The sequence below is a fragment of the Drosophila ananassae genome, chromosome 3L, assembly GCF_017639315.1.
Source record: "Drosophila ananassae strain 14024-0371.13 chromosome 3L, ASM1763931v2, whole genome shotgun sequence".
NCBI classification, from domain to species: Eukaryota; Metazoa; Arthropoda; class Insecta; order Diptera; family Drosophilidae; genus Drosophila; species Drosophila ananassae.
The window spans coordinates 10,170,530-10,183,205 of NC_057929.1; the positions used below are offsets into that span (position 1 = coordinate 10,170,530).

At 42.8% G+C, this 12,676-nt stretch overlaps 2 protein-coding genes across 25 annotated transcripts in view; both read left to right on the forward strand.

Moving 5' to 3' along the window:
• Positions 1-12,676, forward strand: part of LOC6496030 (mucin-17) — a 30,600-nt gene that overhangs the window by 1,308 nt on the left and 16,616 nt on the right. For 16 of the 24 annotated variants that reach the window (XM_032451395.2, XM_044715392.1, XM_032451379.2 and 13 more), the window contains exons 2-6: positions 1,464-2,234; positions 9,512-9,607; positions 9,867-10,108; positions 10,164-10,310; positions 10,604-10,693. In XM_032451395.2, coding sequence (XP_032307286.1) covers positions 1,960-2,234; positions 9,512-9,607; positions 9,867-10,108; positions 10,164-10,310; positions 10,604-10,693 — 850 coding nt within the window. In that variant the 5' untranslated portion in view covers positions 1,464-1,959. Of the gene's footprint in view, positions 1-1,463; positions 2,235-3,795; positions 4,467-5,449; positions 5,602-9,511; positions 9,608-9,866; positions 10,109-10,163; positions 10,311-10,603; positions 10,694-11,649; positions 11,960-12,676 lie in introns of those variants that run through there. The other 8 variants (XM_032451380.2, XM_001960046.4, XM_032451382.2 and 5 more) reach the window with 7 other exon arrangements.
• LOC26514376 (transcription factor asR4) lies at positions 8,015-9,167 on the forward strand. Its single transcript, XM_014908527.3, has one exon. The coding sequence runs from the start codon at positions 8,352-8,354 to the stop codon at positions 8,682-8,684; it is 333 nt and encodes a 110-aa protein (XP_014764013.1). The 5' UTR covers positions 8,015-8,351; the 3' UTR covers positions 8,685-9,167.

The window sequence follows — 12,676 nt, forward strand, 5'->3', positions numbered from 1 at the left end:
CAGAGAGATACACCGAGAAAATTGTATCAGAAACTGCACTGAAACTCATTCTCTTTCATAGAACTTTGCTCTCAAGTTTTTCTCACTGTGTATGAGCTATAATTAATATAGCCATTAGGCTATAACTCCAGGTTGAGTGGCGCGTTTTAGCCAGTTCTCCGGATGGAGTTGACCCATTTGACGACGCCGACCCAATTGCATCTCAAATTGTTGTCTAATTAATCATCAGATTAGTTTCTGTAACAACTTAATTCGACATGCCATGCGAATGCCGCGAACAATTGTGTGAAAATTGCACAAATCTATCTGCCAGATGCATAAACGTAGCATGGGTAGTAGCTATCCTATAGATATAGTTGTATGGATAGTATGTACTGGCTATGGCTATAATGCATTGGGCAATGCACTTGGATTTGAAATCAATTTCAGTTGACCAACCTCGACAGTTAAATGATATGCAAAACGTTTGTTGTTCCCGCCGAGAAACGGATTTTGGCCTCAAATGCATTGCCAAATGCATTTTTAATTGCTGCATTGTTTGTGAACTGCATATCACGGTGTTGCACAGCCCGAATTATCTACCAAATCCCATTCAGAGAATTTCAACATACAGCTTTTCACAAAAAAAAAATAGAGAAGAGAAGAAATTTCTGTAGTGGCCCGGAGTCCGGACAATGGCCAAAAAGCAAAAGACTGAACAACAAGTGCGTCGGCTGTCAGCTGAAATGTTGTTCAAAAATCGTAATCATCTTGTTCGGACCAACCATCCATCCAGCCATCCATCCATCTATCCATCCATAGATGCCCCGGCAGACACACTGTCAGCATTTCAAGTCAACAATTTAACTGGCCAAAAAGAGCCGAGCCGTCATTCCAAGAATTTCTCTTTTCCCAATTTTCTGGGATCTCTGTTTTTGGCCTTTTTCGGTTCGGTCTGGTCCGAAATCGTCGGTTTGCAAAATACTTTTTGAATGATGCTGGTGTACCCCGAGGGGCCTAGGGCTGGCTGGCATTGTGGATGCTGCTGTCGAAGATGAACCGTTGAGCCACTTAATCCATGCGCCTCGTGGTTTTTCGCTCCCCCCGGGGCACTATCCAAATGGCCAAATGGGTTAACTGGCCCAAATCGAAGCACTCAACATAATTACGTGCCCCCCGAAAAATTTACATATTTGGGCGTGCGAACCGCAGCTGTAGATGCATATTTCATTCATGGGTGCAGCAGCATCACTCGGATGTATCTGTATCTCATGAATCTCAGCCAGTAGGTGACAGACACGGCAGTTACACGGCAGTACTCTGACGTCAGCGACACGGGATGAGGCATCGCAAGATTCTGGTTATCTGGGCAATGTGCTGGCGGATGGCGGCTGGGGGGCCGCTCGAGAAGCTCTTTATCTGGAGCCACATTTGTTTATGGGGCTCCAGCCATAAAAATAAACCAAAAATTCCTTTGATTGCAGTACGAAACCGAACGCTCCCAGGCACAAACAGACATACACACACCTACCCGTGATGGGAAGTCTTGAATTTGTGTATCGCGCTGCCTGATAAGCTGCTCCGTAAGCGACTGTGTGTTTTTTTTTTTTCGGGGAGGAAGCTCACTTGCCAAGTCTAAGGCAGTGCCGACCCGATTCCAGTGGCAAAACAATGGTCGTAACTGGCGCGTAATTAACACACAAAAAGCACTGAATACAACTTGGTAAAAAAGTTAAGAAAAAATCCAAAAGTGAAGCGAAGCGAATTTGTTTGGCAAAAGTGTTTTCATGTGCGCGACATTTTCGAGAGGCGGTACGGCAGTAAGAGCAGCTAGAGCAGCCAGAGCCCGCAGATACATCCAAACCGTGAGATACTCGTACTCGTACTCGACGAACTAAATGCGTGAGTGAGGCGGAAATGGCTTAGGGCCGTTCGAAATTTGCAAACAAACCGCGCACAATCACCGGTGACAGCAGCAACATGGCAGGTGAAGTACCCGCAACAGCAACACCATCGCCAGTGGCACGCAACATCAACAACAACGATAACAACAACAACAGCGATAGCAGCCATAGCAGCAAGGAGAGTAGTCCTGTCCAGCAACAGCTAAACAGTAGTGTGGATAGCGGGATTGCGGTGCTGGAGGCAGAGACCCCGACCTTGAGGAGGCGGCAACGGCTGCAACAGTGCCAACGCATCCTCCAGGTGTTGCAGCGGGACCGCCTCACCCATCAGCAGCTGCGCGATAGATTAAGGTGAGTGCGTGGCCAAAACGGAAGCAACTGTCAGCTGGGATTGGCCTGAGCCAAGTTGGGTGTGCTCTTGACTGATTCTCGACTGATTAGCATTCACTAACTTCTAGCTTCTTGCACTCGGAAGCGATAAAGGCGCACTATGTGTCTCACTTCTGGATTACTTAGATTAACTTTTCTGTTTTTTTTATCTGATAATGTTTGTTTATTTATCATTTTATCAAAGTGTACGTTTCAAGTAACTATACCAACTCATATCTACAATTTTTCAGCAAAGATACTTAGATACTCTTTCTTTTTCTTTCTGTGCATGGGTTGCATGCATCTCCGGTTGCAAGACTGCGGGCGGATATCAATTTATGAAAATTTGCCGACCTCAAAATGTAAATGACAAAATCTCGGGCGCAGTCACTCATTCACTCAGTCAGTCAGTCAGTCATTCAATTTATTCGTTTGCTCGTTCATGCAACCCAAAGCCATTCCGCAAGCAGTCGTCTCTTCTGGGAATCCTACATGTTTGGATGACAATTGTCCAAGAGAAACCTCCAAGTGCTGAACTTTCAAATGAGTTGGCAATTTGTTTTGGAAAAGTTCCATTAGAACGATAATGGTCGACCTACCCAGTTTGACGATCGTAATTGAAGAGACCTTATTGAAGAACTCGTATATAAGCTGTCTTTTTTAGAAGAGGGCTCTTCCAACTATAATGCTTGTCTTTTTCTTGAAATTGTTAACTTTATTAATGGGTAATAAGGGGTATACTTTAAAATTCCAAGAAATCTATAAAAAATCGATGAACTGTATGATATACTTTTTATTTTTTGGGAAAATTGTAAACGCGTCATGATTTATAGTTATTAGTGATTATGCATGCTACTTTTTAAATAAAACCCAGCTTGAAACTACCAGCTTTATATATGAAAGCCAAACTCATTTTCCACTCATTGTTGGGATTTGGAATTTTGAATAAAAATTAGCATAGTGTATCCCAAGTGGTCTCTGAAGATTCCAGAACCCGCTCCCCATTCCACAAATATTTATTTTCGCTACACGAGTCAAGCCGCCCGGGGAGTGTAGCCGCAATCTTATCGAACATTTCATAATTAAGTTGATTAATACCAATTAATTGCCGCAAGCTTTGCATGGCCAATGGCAGGGCCAATCGATTTCAAAGGTATGCACAAACATATGTATTTCTTTTCGGCCCCAAACTCTTGCCACAAAAGCCGCCAAGCCGACAAGCCGCCAAGCCGCTGACATGTGACTGGCAGCTGCCAATGAATTTGCATAAGGGGGGGCCTCGTTGGACAATACCTGGTCAGAAATATGGACTGTGGATGGGTAGTGGTGGTGCCCATAACTGTCACATCTTTTGGCCGATCAATGGGGATTTGCTTTACTTCCCCGTTTGGTTGCATGTCCGCCAAAGCTCTGACCCAGTCCGCGAATATTGGCCAGTTCCATTTTGGTTACTCGCACGCAACGCACACAAAACCCTACAAAAAATTAAACAAAATTTACACAAAAATATCTGAAAAATTCCAAAATACTCCAAATAATAATCAGAAATAATATTATGCTTTGGTATTAACCCAGTTGGCAGTATATAGAGTAGCGGAAACACGTCGGGGGCGACTTAACCTCGGAGATTGTCTTGACACTTATCTGTGAATTTTTCGGTTGGCGCTTCAGAGTTGCCTTTATATGGGAGCTCAGATATATAATATTTATCGCTGGACGCCAGCGGAACTCTTATCAAATCAGCGGAGCCTTATATATTCGGATCGCTGCAATAACGAAGTGGACAAACAAAACCCATCAGCTATATAATAATTGTACGAGAAAATCAACAAACCAAAATATAACTTGCCTAAAACAAACCTGTCGCCGCTCCAGTCGCATTCGCAGTCGGAGTCAACTGCTCCAATCGTTAACTTGGCAGTGGAGGCTAAACAGCCCTTACAGCTATAGACGCTATATAGCCTCGTGATCTTAATCAGTTTTGTTACGAGTGAACAGCCGCGAATTGTTTCAATTTCTGCGTCATGCGTTCGGGATTGTTGTCGTCTTCGGTGTGAGATTAAAGAGTTGGGGCGGTGGGTAGTGGGGGCGATGGCAATTAGCAGGTTGAATTCGTGTGGCAGACACCTCCAAAAGATATTCCCCGAAAAGTGATTGATAATCAACGCTGTTCATAATTAAACAAAAAAACAGAAAAATTCATAAAGTTTTTCGGTAATTATTTATTCAGATATCCCCCAGTGAAGTTCACTTCGGTTCACCTGAACGATTCCACAACTATAAAAAATAAAAACTTTAATGCCAACTGAAGTGAATAACACGATAATCAGTCTTAGACATCTCAGAAGCACAAAATCACCAACAAAAGCCCATAAATTTTTTAATTAATTAGGCAAAGGCCAAAGAAGTTACGCAACTCTCATCACAGATCTCCCTGGAAAAAAACATAAGCCGTCGATAAGAACCTGCAGTTTAGACATCCTATACTATATACTCACATTTATCAACTTTAATTAGTGCTAATCGCAGTGTGCAAAATTAAACACAAAGAAACACTTCAGAAAATAAATAAACGAATAAATAACCGAACGTCGTACGTGATTCAAACGGAGGTGACTGAACAAAAGTTCTCAAACCTAAAAATAAATTCGAGAAAAGACTCATAAAATTAATCAATTTAAGTTTATTTTAGTAAGGTTTATTTGGCAATATTAAATCTTGAATTACTTACATTTTTATTGAAAAGTAAATTATCTAAAGTCACGAAGTTACCTTAAATTGTTTCCTCAAATGATGTGTACTTGAAAATATTTATAGACGTGATTATTGAAAAATAAATGAATTGTAGACTTTACTAAAGTTTTTTTTTAATAAAAAAGTAATAATAAAATGCCATTATTAGTCAGACTAACTTTTAGAAACTTAAATGCCCAGCAAAGGGTACAACTTCTAGACCAAACCCCGATAAAGAAGTCGAAAATTAAACCAAACAAACAAAACTTTTTGATAAGACTGGGGGCCAAAGTATGAATTGTTCAAAACACGTAGTATAGGAAATAGTTATGATTTAGTCGAATTAAAGATTTCCGATGCAGAGGAAGTGACTTCAAAGGGCTCTTGTGTGTACTGTGTAGTGTCTTTGTGCTTCGGATGCTGATTGCAATCAAAAGTAATTGAATTTAATGCGAATTCCGCAGTGTGTGAAGCGGTGGATGCGACCGTACATTTGCATCATGGAGCTGCCGATCAACCGCCCGGGAAGCGGCAACCTGCTGCTCGGACTTACCTCAGTGGTTGGCCTCATCGGAGGCGCTTACCTGCTGCAGTGTGGCGCCCAGCGAGTTCTGGGGTGAGTTAATCGAATCGTGGACCGATAAGCGAGGGCACATATCCGCTGGCTACGTGAGCTCAGCCCCGGCACATCCGCACGTGCATGTGCCGGTGCCGGTGCAGTGCAGCTAGTGCAGCAGATGCGGCTAAAACAGATTCAGATAAACCCGAAAAAAAAATGAAAATAGAAACTGAAACTTAACTTTCTGGGCTTGCAGCTTCCAAGTCCCGATTACGTGTCCATCGTTTCGCATGACTTGATTGCGTTTGCGTGTGGGAAACTGCTCCCCGATGTTCGCTGGCAAGAGAAAGAGCGTTTCGCATAAAATGAGATTTGACATAATTGCTGCCACTTTTTCCTTTGCCCCCCATCGCAGCTGCCACTTGCCACTTGCCAGTTGCCATTTTTCAGCGTTGCAATTGCTTTCTTTGGGCAACCAGTACATAGCTCTGCCTTAATTAAGGATTGCGCAATCCGCGCCACCTGCTTCGAACTTATTTATGCTGCAGGTGTAATGGCTTATCAATGGCTAGTCGTTTGTAGACCGTTAGACCGTTTCATAACAATGGCAGACACACTCAGTCGTTGACTTCTGTGATGCCAATATGGCAAGGTGGCAAGAACCAAGTCTTTCAGAATGGCAACCGGAAGTTGTTGGCCAACAAAGGGCAGACTCCAAGCCAAGCTTTCCTTGCCACTCCTCTCCACCCACAAGCCAAGTTAAAAAGCGTCACGAATCGACAATAACAATTAGCCCGAAGCTAACAACCCAATCGATTGTTTGCCTTTCGTCACTACTCAATGGCGGCTTAATTAGGCGTTTTGTTGACAACGTAATTAGTATTATTAATAACAGCTACAGTTATACTTTATTCGTGGGGTGTGGGAGGGTGTTGAGTGTTTCAAAACTCAAAGGGTTTGAAAAGTGTTGGCTTAATGTTGTTTTCCAAATGCCAACATCGTCAAAAGTGTGCCATATCTTACATCCCAAGGTGTTATGCTAATTAAATGCCAAAAAAAACCGTCACATATAATTCCGATTCTTGGCTCGTAAAGCAAAAAACTGGTTGCGGGGCTGTGGAAAGTCAGACAAGTGCAATTAACTTCATACGATGCCGCAGTACAGATATGCGAAGATATTCTCGGTTTTTATTTGCTGTTAAAGTGAGAACCAAACTGGTTGTGTTATTCATGTGGCAGGCGAGTGAAAACCACAAAAAGTTATGGCCAAACAGTTTTCAACCGTCGAAAGTGGCTTCTAAAAACACTGTTTGTGAGAACACAATAACATGAAAGTCGAAAAACAGCGAGGAATATGTTATACTGCTTGGTGGTAAATTTTATTATTAAAAGCATGCTTTTAGGCGCTTACTTCAAATGCATGATTTTGACTTAAAAAATATCTTTTTTTTTAGCCTTTGATGATCTCACAGAAAAGATAAAAAATAACACATTATAGTGGCTTTTCTTTATCTCCAGAATGACTATAAAACAGTTATGGTGATTTCGCAAAATACAACTCCCACTTTGAAGAACCTGAAGATTATGTTATCACCGACACGTTTGTGAAAGCTCTCTGTTCTTGCCCTGTCTTGAGATATTAATTCCGGCCCGTAGAACCCTATTGCTTTTTTATGCTTTCTCAGGCTGGAGAATATGCTAATGGGATACATGAGACCTTCACATATATTAACCCAGATTCTCCAATCAGATTTCGAGGAAATCTCCAGTCGCCTCTTGAGTTATTTGACTTTTAAAGATTTCCAGACAACGTCCGAGGAAGGTGTTTGGGATCTTTTGGCGCCTCTTATTCCTGAAATATTAGTTATTATAATAATCTAGACGATACTAGTCAGCAGTTCGATTGATTAGTTAATAAAGCGCTTAAAACATGCATAAATTACTGTACTAGACAAGAATTTTGGCAAACTCGTTTGCGGAATGTTTCTCACAATTAGCATTTGGAAATTAATGAAGTTCAGGCCGAGACGCTGACTACGAGAGGGATGTATATATAGCCGAAAAATAAATTAGTAGACAAACGAATGCATATGCATAGTATACAGGCCCGGACAACTGATGATGCTGGTTCTGTGCGGATTGTGGAGTGGATTGTGGAGAAGCCTCCCCTCGCCAAAACGGTTCCTGCTTGACCAGGTTGCCAGCAGCCAGTCCACCGACCAGGCTTGTAGAGAGATCATTGAAGAAAGGCCATAAATCTGCATGGAAATATGCGAAGTCATTCCGCTATATGGACCTGTTCCTCCTCCGATTTCGGGGGGGCTACGTCTTACGTCATTAACAAGTTTGTGAGAGGTATATACATATAGGAGAGAGCGTTACGGGAGCTATCCTCTCGCTGCCAGACGGCAAACCGGCATTGGGGCACGCGGCGCATGAGCAACACGGCGGAGCGAACAGATATATCGAGATATATGGTAGAGTTATGGAGAGCCAACCCGAGCTATCTCAGCTGTTGACCGCCGACGCTCAAAGCCAACTGCGCATAACAAAGGCAAACCTTGTGCGAGAAAGTTGTCAGTGTCGAGGGGACGCGGATAGCGATTTGATAGCGAATTGGCATTTATGTGCTTCCATTGGCGAAAACAGTTCAACGCGAGTGCCATGCCAAATCACAGCAAACAATTCGGCTTAAATCATTCGACAAAAAACAATTTGAATACCTGAAAGACCCCAATCACCATACCAGTTAAGACTCGTAGCAAACAGTCCACAGACAACAAACAACCCGACAACCAGAAAGGAGAATGATTTTCTCCTCGACGCTGCTGTGCCAGGTGGAAAGGCTCATGTGCATGCCCATTAGCTTTGCGGTGCTGGGCTTCCTCTTCATGGCCTGCACCATGGAGGTGGTCCTCCTCAAGCTAACCACCAGCAATCCCGTCTTCGGACGACCCGCCGACGACTGGGAGGAGGACAACGGCGACGATCGCGAGGAACAGATCTACTATGAGAATCTGGAGAACAACTACGACCAATGGGCACGTCGGCGAATGCGATTTAATCAGCGACAGCAACAGTACATGCAGCAGCAACATCAGCAACATCAGCAGCAGCAGCAGCAACAGTTGCACACATAATGGACATCGATTTTAATTAGAATTAGTTAGAGTCTTAGTTAGGTCGGGTATACTGTGGACTGAATCTATATATATTTTTCCTATACTGTATTGATTTTAAAAATTATTTAGTGTTTTCGTTCGCCAGCCTACCGAATGTGTAATATTTTCGCTTTCCGTTCATCATTAAATTAAAATTGTATTTGTTTGTTTATCAGTCATTGCGAAATTTGCCATTTGAATAAGTTTAGCAGCGGAATGATTTTTGTGATTTATGATTCCGATCACGTACAAGACACCTAGGAATTCCCTTCTTTTTACTCTGGTCTTGTGTAAGAACTGTAAGTGACTGACATAATCCGAATCCGAATGCATATCATGGCGACAAAATGTCTGCTAGCCCGTAAGAAGTGTGATTAGCTCTAAGCTGCATCTTGTTATATTAAAAGATATCTAATATACTCCCGGAGTGGGGGAGTTGAATAAACTTGGCTAGAAAACAAACGTTATTTTTGTTTGCCTGGTCCAACGGGTTTGGCATGTTACTTATGCAATTTTTCGGGAATGGCGCCGGAGAAAGTCAATTGCAAATACCAGCTGCAACCTCTTTCTGAACTGGGAAGTCTTTGTCCAGTCCAGCTTGAAACTTTGGCAACGTGATCGTTTGGCTTGATTTGGCGAGTCTGGCCAACGACTAATTAGCTGATTTTTTTTCAAACACTCTGCTTATCTTGACCTTCTGGCCGTTGAATAACCCCAGAGCTTCGATAGAACTGACCTGACTAATCGCGATGTTTGTTTTCCTTCTTTTGAACTAACCATTGAATTCCTTCCGTCTTTTTTTCCAGTAAACTAGCCAATAAGAAGTGGACGAAGGAGGAGACCCGCGAGGATCAAAACTGCAATGTCTGCTGTGCAGACTTGGATCTGAGCAGTGCCAAAAAGTGAGTTTAAATATTGGGGTCATGGGTTAAAGGCTTACTGCCAATAGAACTCAAAGTGAAAGTTTCGAATGCGTCACAACCGTTAGTCATTTGCCGAATGATTTTTTATTCATTAGAATATTCAAATAGAAGATGTTTGTGATTCAAAATTGAGATATGCAGATTTCAAGGAAAAAACACAGTAAAATAAACAGATTTTTAATGATAATTGGGGGTAGACTGTCTAGATTCTAGAACAATTTTCATTTGACATTTCCAGTTATGTGACATGCTGCACCTGCGGAAAATCTGTTTGCCGCGGACTCAAGTGCGCCGACTGGCGGCCCAAGGACGCCAAATGGGAGTGCCAACTGTGCCAGAACTCCAAGGAGTCCCTGGCCCACACCTCCTCCTGGGTGGCGGAACAGATGTCCTTCAACCAGCACAAGTTTGTCTATCCCATGAGGGCCCGCAGTGAGGTCTACATACCAATTGCAGGAGATGGCAACGATAGTAGCATGCGTAAGTTATTTCCTATAAACTATACCAAGCAATATCGTAATAGAATCCATTGCAGAATTTGAGAGTGTTAGCCAGGTAGGACAGGCTAACAATTTGGATGAAAGGGCCAAGATACGGGAATACGTTGAGCAGATCGTGGCCGAAATGCTGGGCGGCAACCTGGATCAGATCAAAGTGGGGCAGCTGTCTAAAAGCGAGAACTGTAAGTACCCTGATTGCCTTAGATTTGATTAGGGCAAATGCAATTTTTTGCACTTTGAGTGCACTCGCGTAATTTGCGCAAATAAATTTCAATTGGCTTGGCAACAAAGTGCCTTACGTGGCTTGGCAACATTTGTTGCTTCGCCCGCAAAAAAGCATACTTTTAGGCGAGCTTTCGTGAGGGAGCTTGCTGGAAAGTCTTTCTGTGTTGCCATTTTGTGTTGTTCGCTCATTAACAAATATTTGCACACCTCACCTACACACATACCCGAAACTACACACACCTGCAATCAGACTTGCAACTCTTCGATAAGTTCCATGCGAAGCTGAGTAACCTGCTTATCAATTTGGAGAACGGTTTGTGTGCGCGCGCGCTCAAAGGGGGTAAGTAATCGATATCCGATAGTCACCTATCGATCGAGCATGCACGCCATAATCCTTAGTTTGTGTATGCTAATCTAAAAGCTACCGATGTGTAGTATTATTGTAGACTGTAATCGAACAAACCATAATTTCGATTATTTCGATAACCATTCGATTCTCCTTTAAATTAGACTACTTCCCGAATAAAAACTAAACAAATTACTGTGTTTCTTAGTGTAATTCTGCTGTGTGATAACCATCTAGCCTTGGCATGCATTCTTTTATAACTGATTTGAAGAAAAGCCCCATAACCATAAAAGAAATCTATGAATCAAAGATTGCCCTGTTATCGCCCCCAATTATTCTCACTAGTTCCTCTCACTAACAAACTTTGCCTATAAATACTGCTCCCTCGAAAAAGCTAACGACAGGCAATCTAAAATCGCGGTCAGTGCTTTTTGATAAGAAGCGCAAAGAGTCAGCGCCTGGCTGATAAGGGCTTACAGCTGTGATAAGGTTACCTCCTGCCATTGAAGTGCCGACTGCTAGAAAACAGTCGGAGGAATATGATACAAAATAAAACACACACATGCATTCTGATGCCAAAGACAGTTGGCCTTAGCTCTGATGTCTGACTGCGATTGGTATTAATCATACGCACTGTAGGCGCCTAGCACCCCAACTGGTTCCGAGTTTTGTAAATTGAAGTAAATGACTTACTTACACGACCACTCAAGGGGTTAGCCGATTGACATGGTCACGCTCGAAGTTGCTTTTGGTAATACCCGGCCATGTAATCACAAGCTTGTAAATTACAAAGCCAAACTCTGCGTTTAAGGCCCGGACTCGCAACTCGCAACTCTCGGCCCACTGTAGGGAATCACTTAGTCCAACTTGGGAGTGTGAGTGAGCGTTTAGACGGTATACGCTCACCGCTAGCCGCTGGCGGCTGCTCACCGCTCGCTAGTTGCTCGGGAATCGCACGGTACCGCTTCAGTTGTCAGAAGCGTCGCGCCGAGATCGTAACGCCAAAACGGGCTCCGGACCAACCGAATCCGAGAGTGATAACATGGCATATAAAACAACATAAATAACACAAGAATTTTTGGCCAAAAATAAAGCAAGAACTTTTCCATCTTCAGGTGACAGGGCAGAGATAAGACAATAAAACCTACATATGAACACGTTAAGAGATCGCCGAGTTAGTTATGACTTATCGCCAACCTTGACCCGGCACCAAGTTGGCAAAAAATGAAATGAACAAAATTAGAAATCAATAATCGTGAGGTAAAAACAACCTGACAGACGAGGAAGAGACCTTAATCAACGCTAATAAATATTAATGATCCCCGAGTCCCGCTTAGAGCCCTGAATCCCAAGATTAACAACAAATTATGATCTTCCATTGATGATCGTGGACTTTCGACACGAGTCCGTGTGTGTGTCTGTGTGTGATGGTGTGCCTGCTCCCCCTAGATAGTTTATATCTGACCTTAACTAAACAAAACCCTAAGTTGTCTATAAAACCTTGCTGTGCACCCAACTTATCGCAAAAAAACCCTAATTGATCGTACCGAAGTCGGAGCTATCTGATGGCGAGTTATCAGACCACTTGAACCCTTTTTCAGGGGCAGGAGTTAAAAATGTATTAAAAGTGAAATAAACCGAATTACTATGCCCTGTTAATAATTGCTTGAGTGATTTCCATTGAACCCTGAACTTTGGAGTGACTGAGAATGATTGTTGAAAAGTGATCCGGCTGGTTCTGTCCTAGGGGCCAGTTTCTAAGATTCCGTTTGCTAATTCCATTGATGACTCGAACTGAAATGCTAGTTCTGGATGTCAGACACAAAAGTATCTGTTTGTGACATTTGTATGGGTATTTTTTGCACACCTGAATGACTAACGGGGGACGGAGGCTCAAAACCATTCAGCCAGGTAGCCAGTCAGATAAAGATATATGGGCGGTATTGTAACGCAAAATAGATAACTCGGGGTTATTCA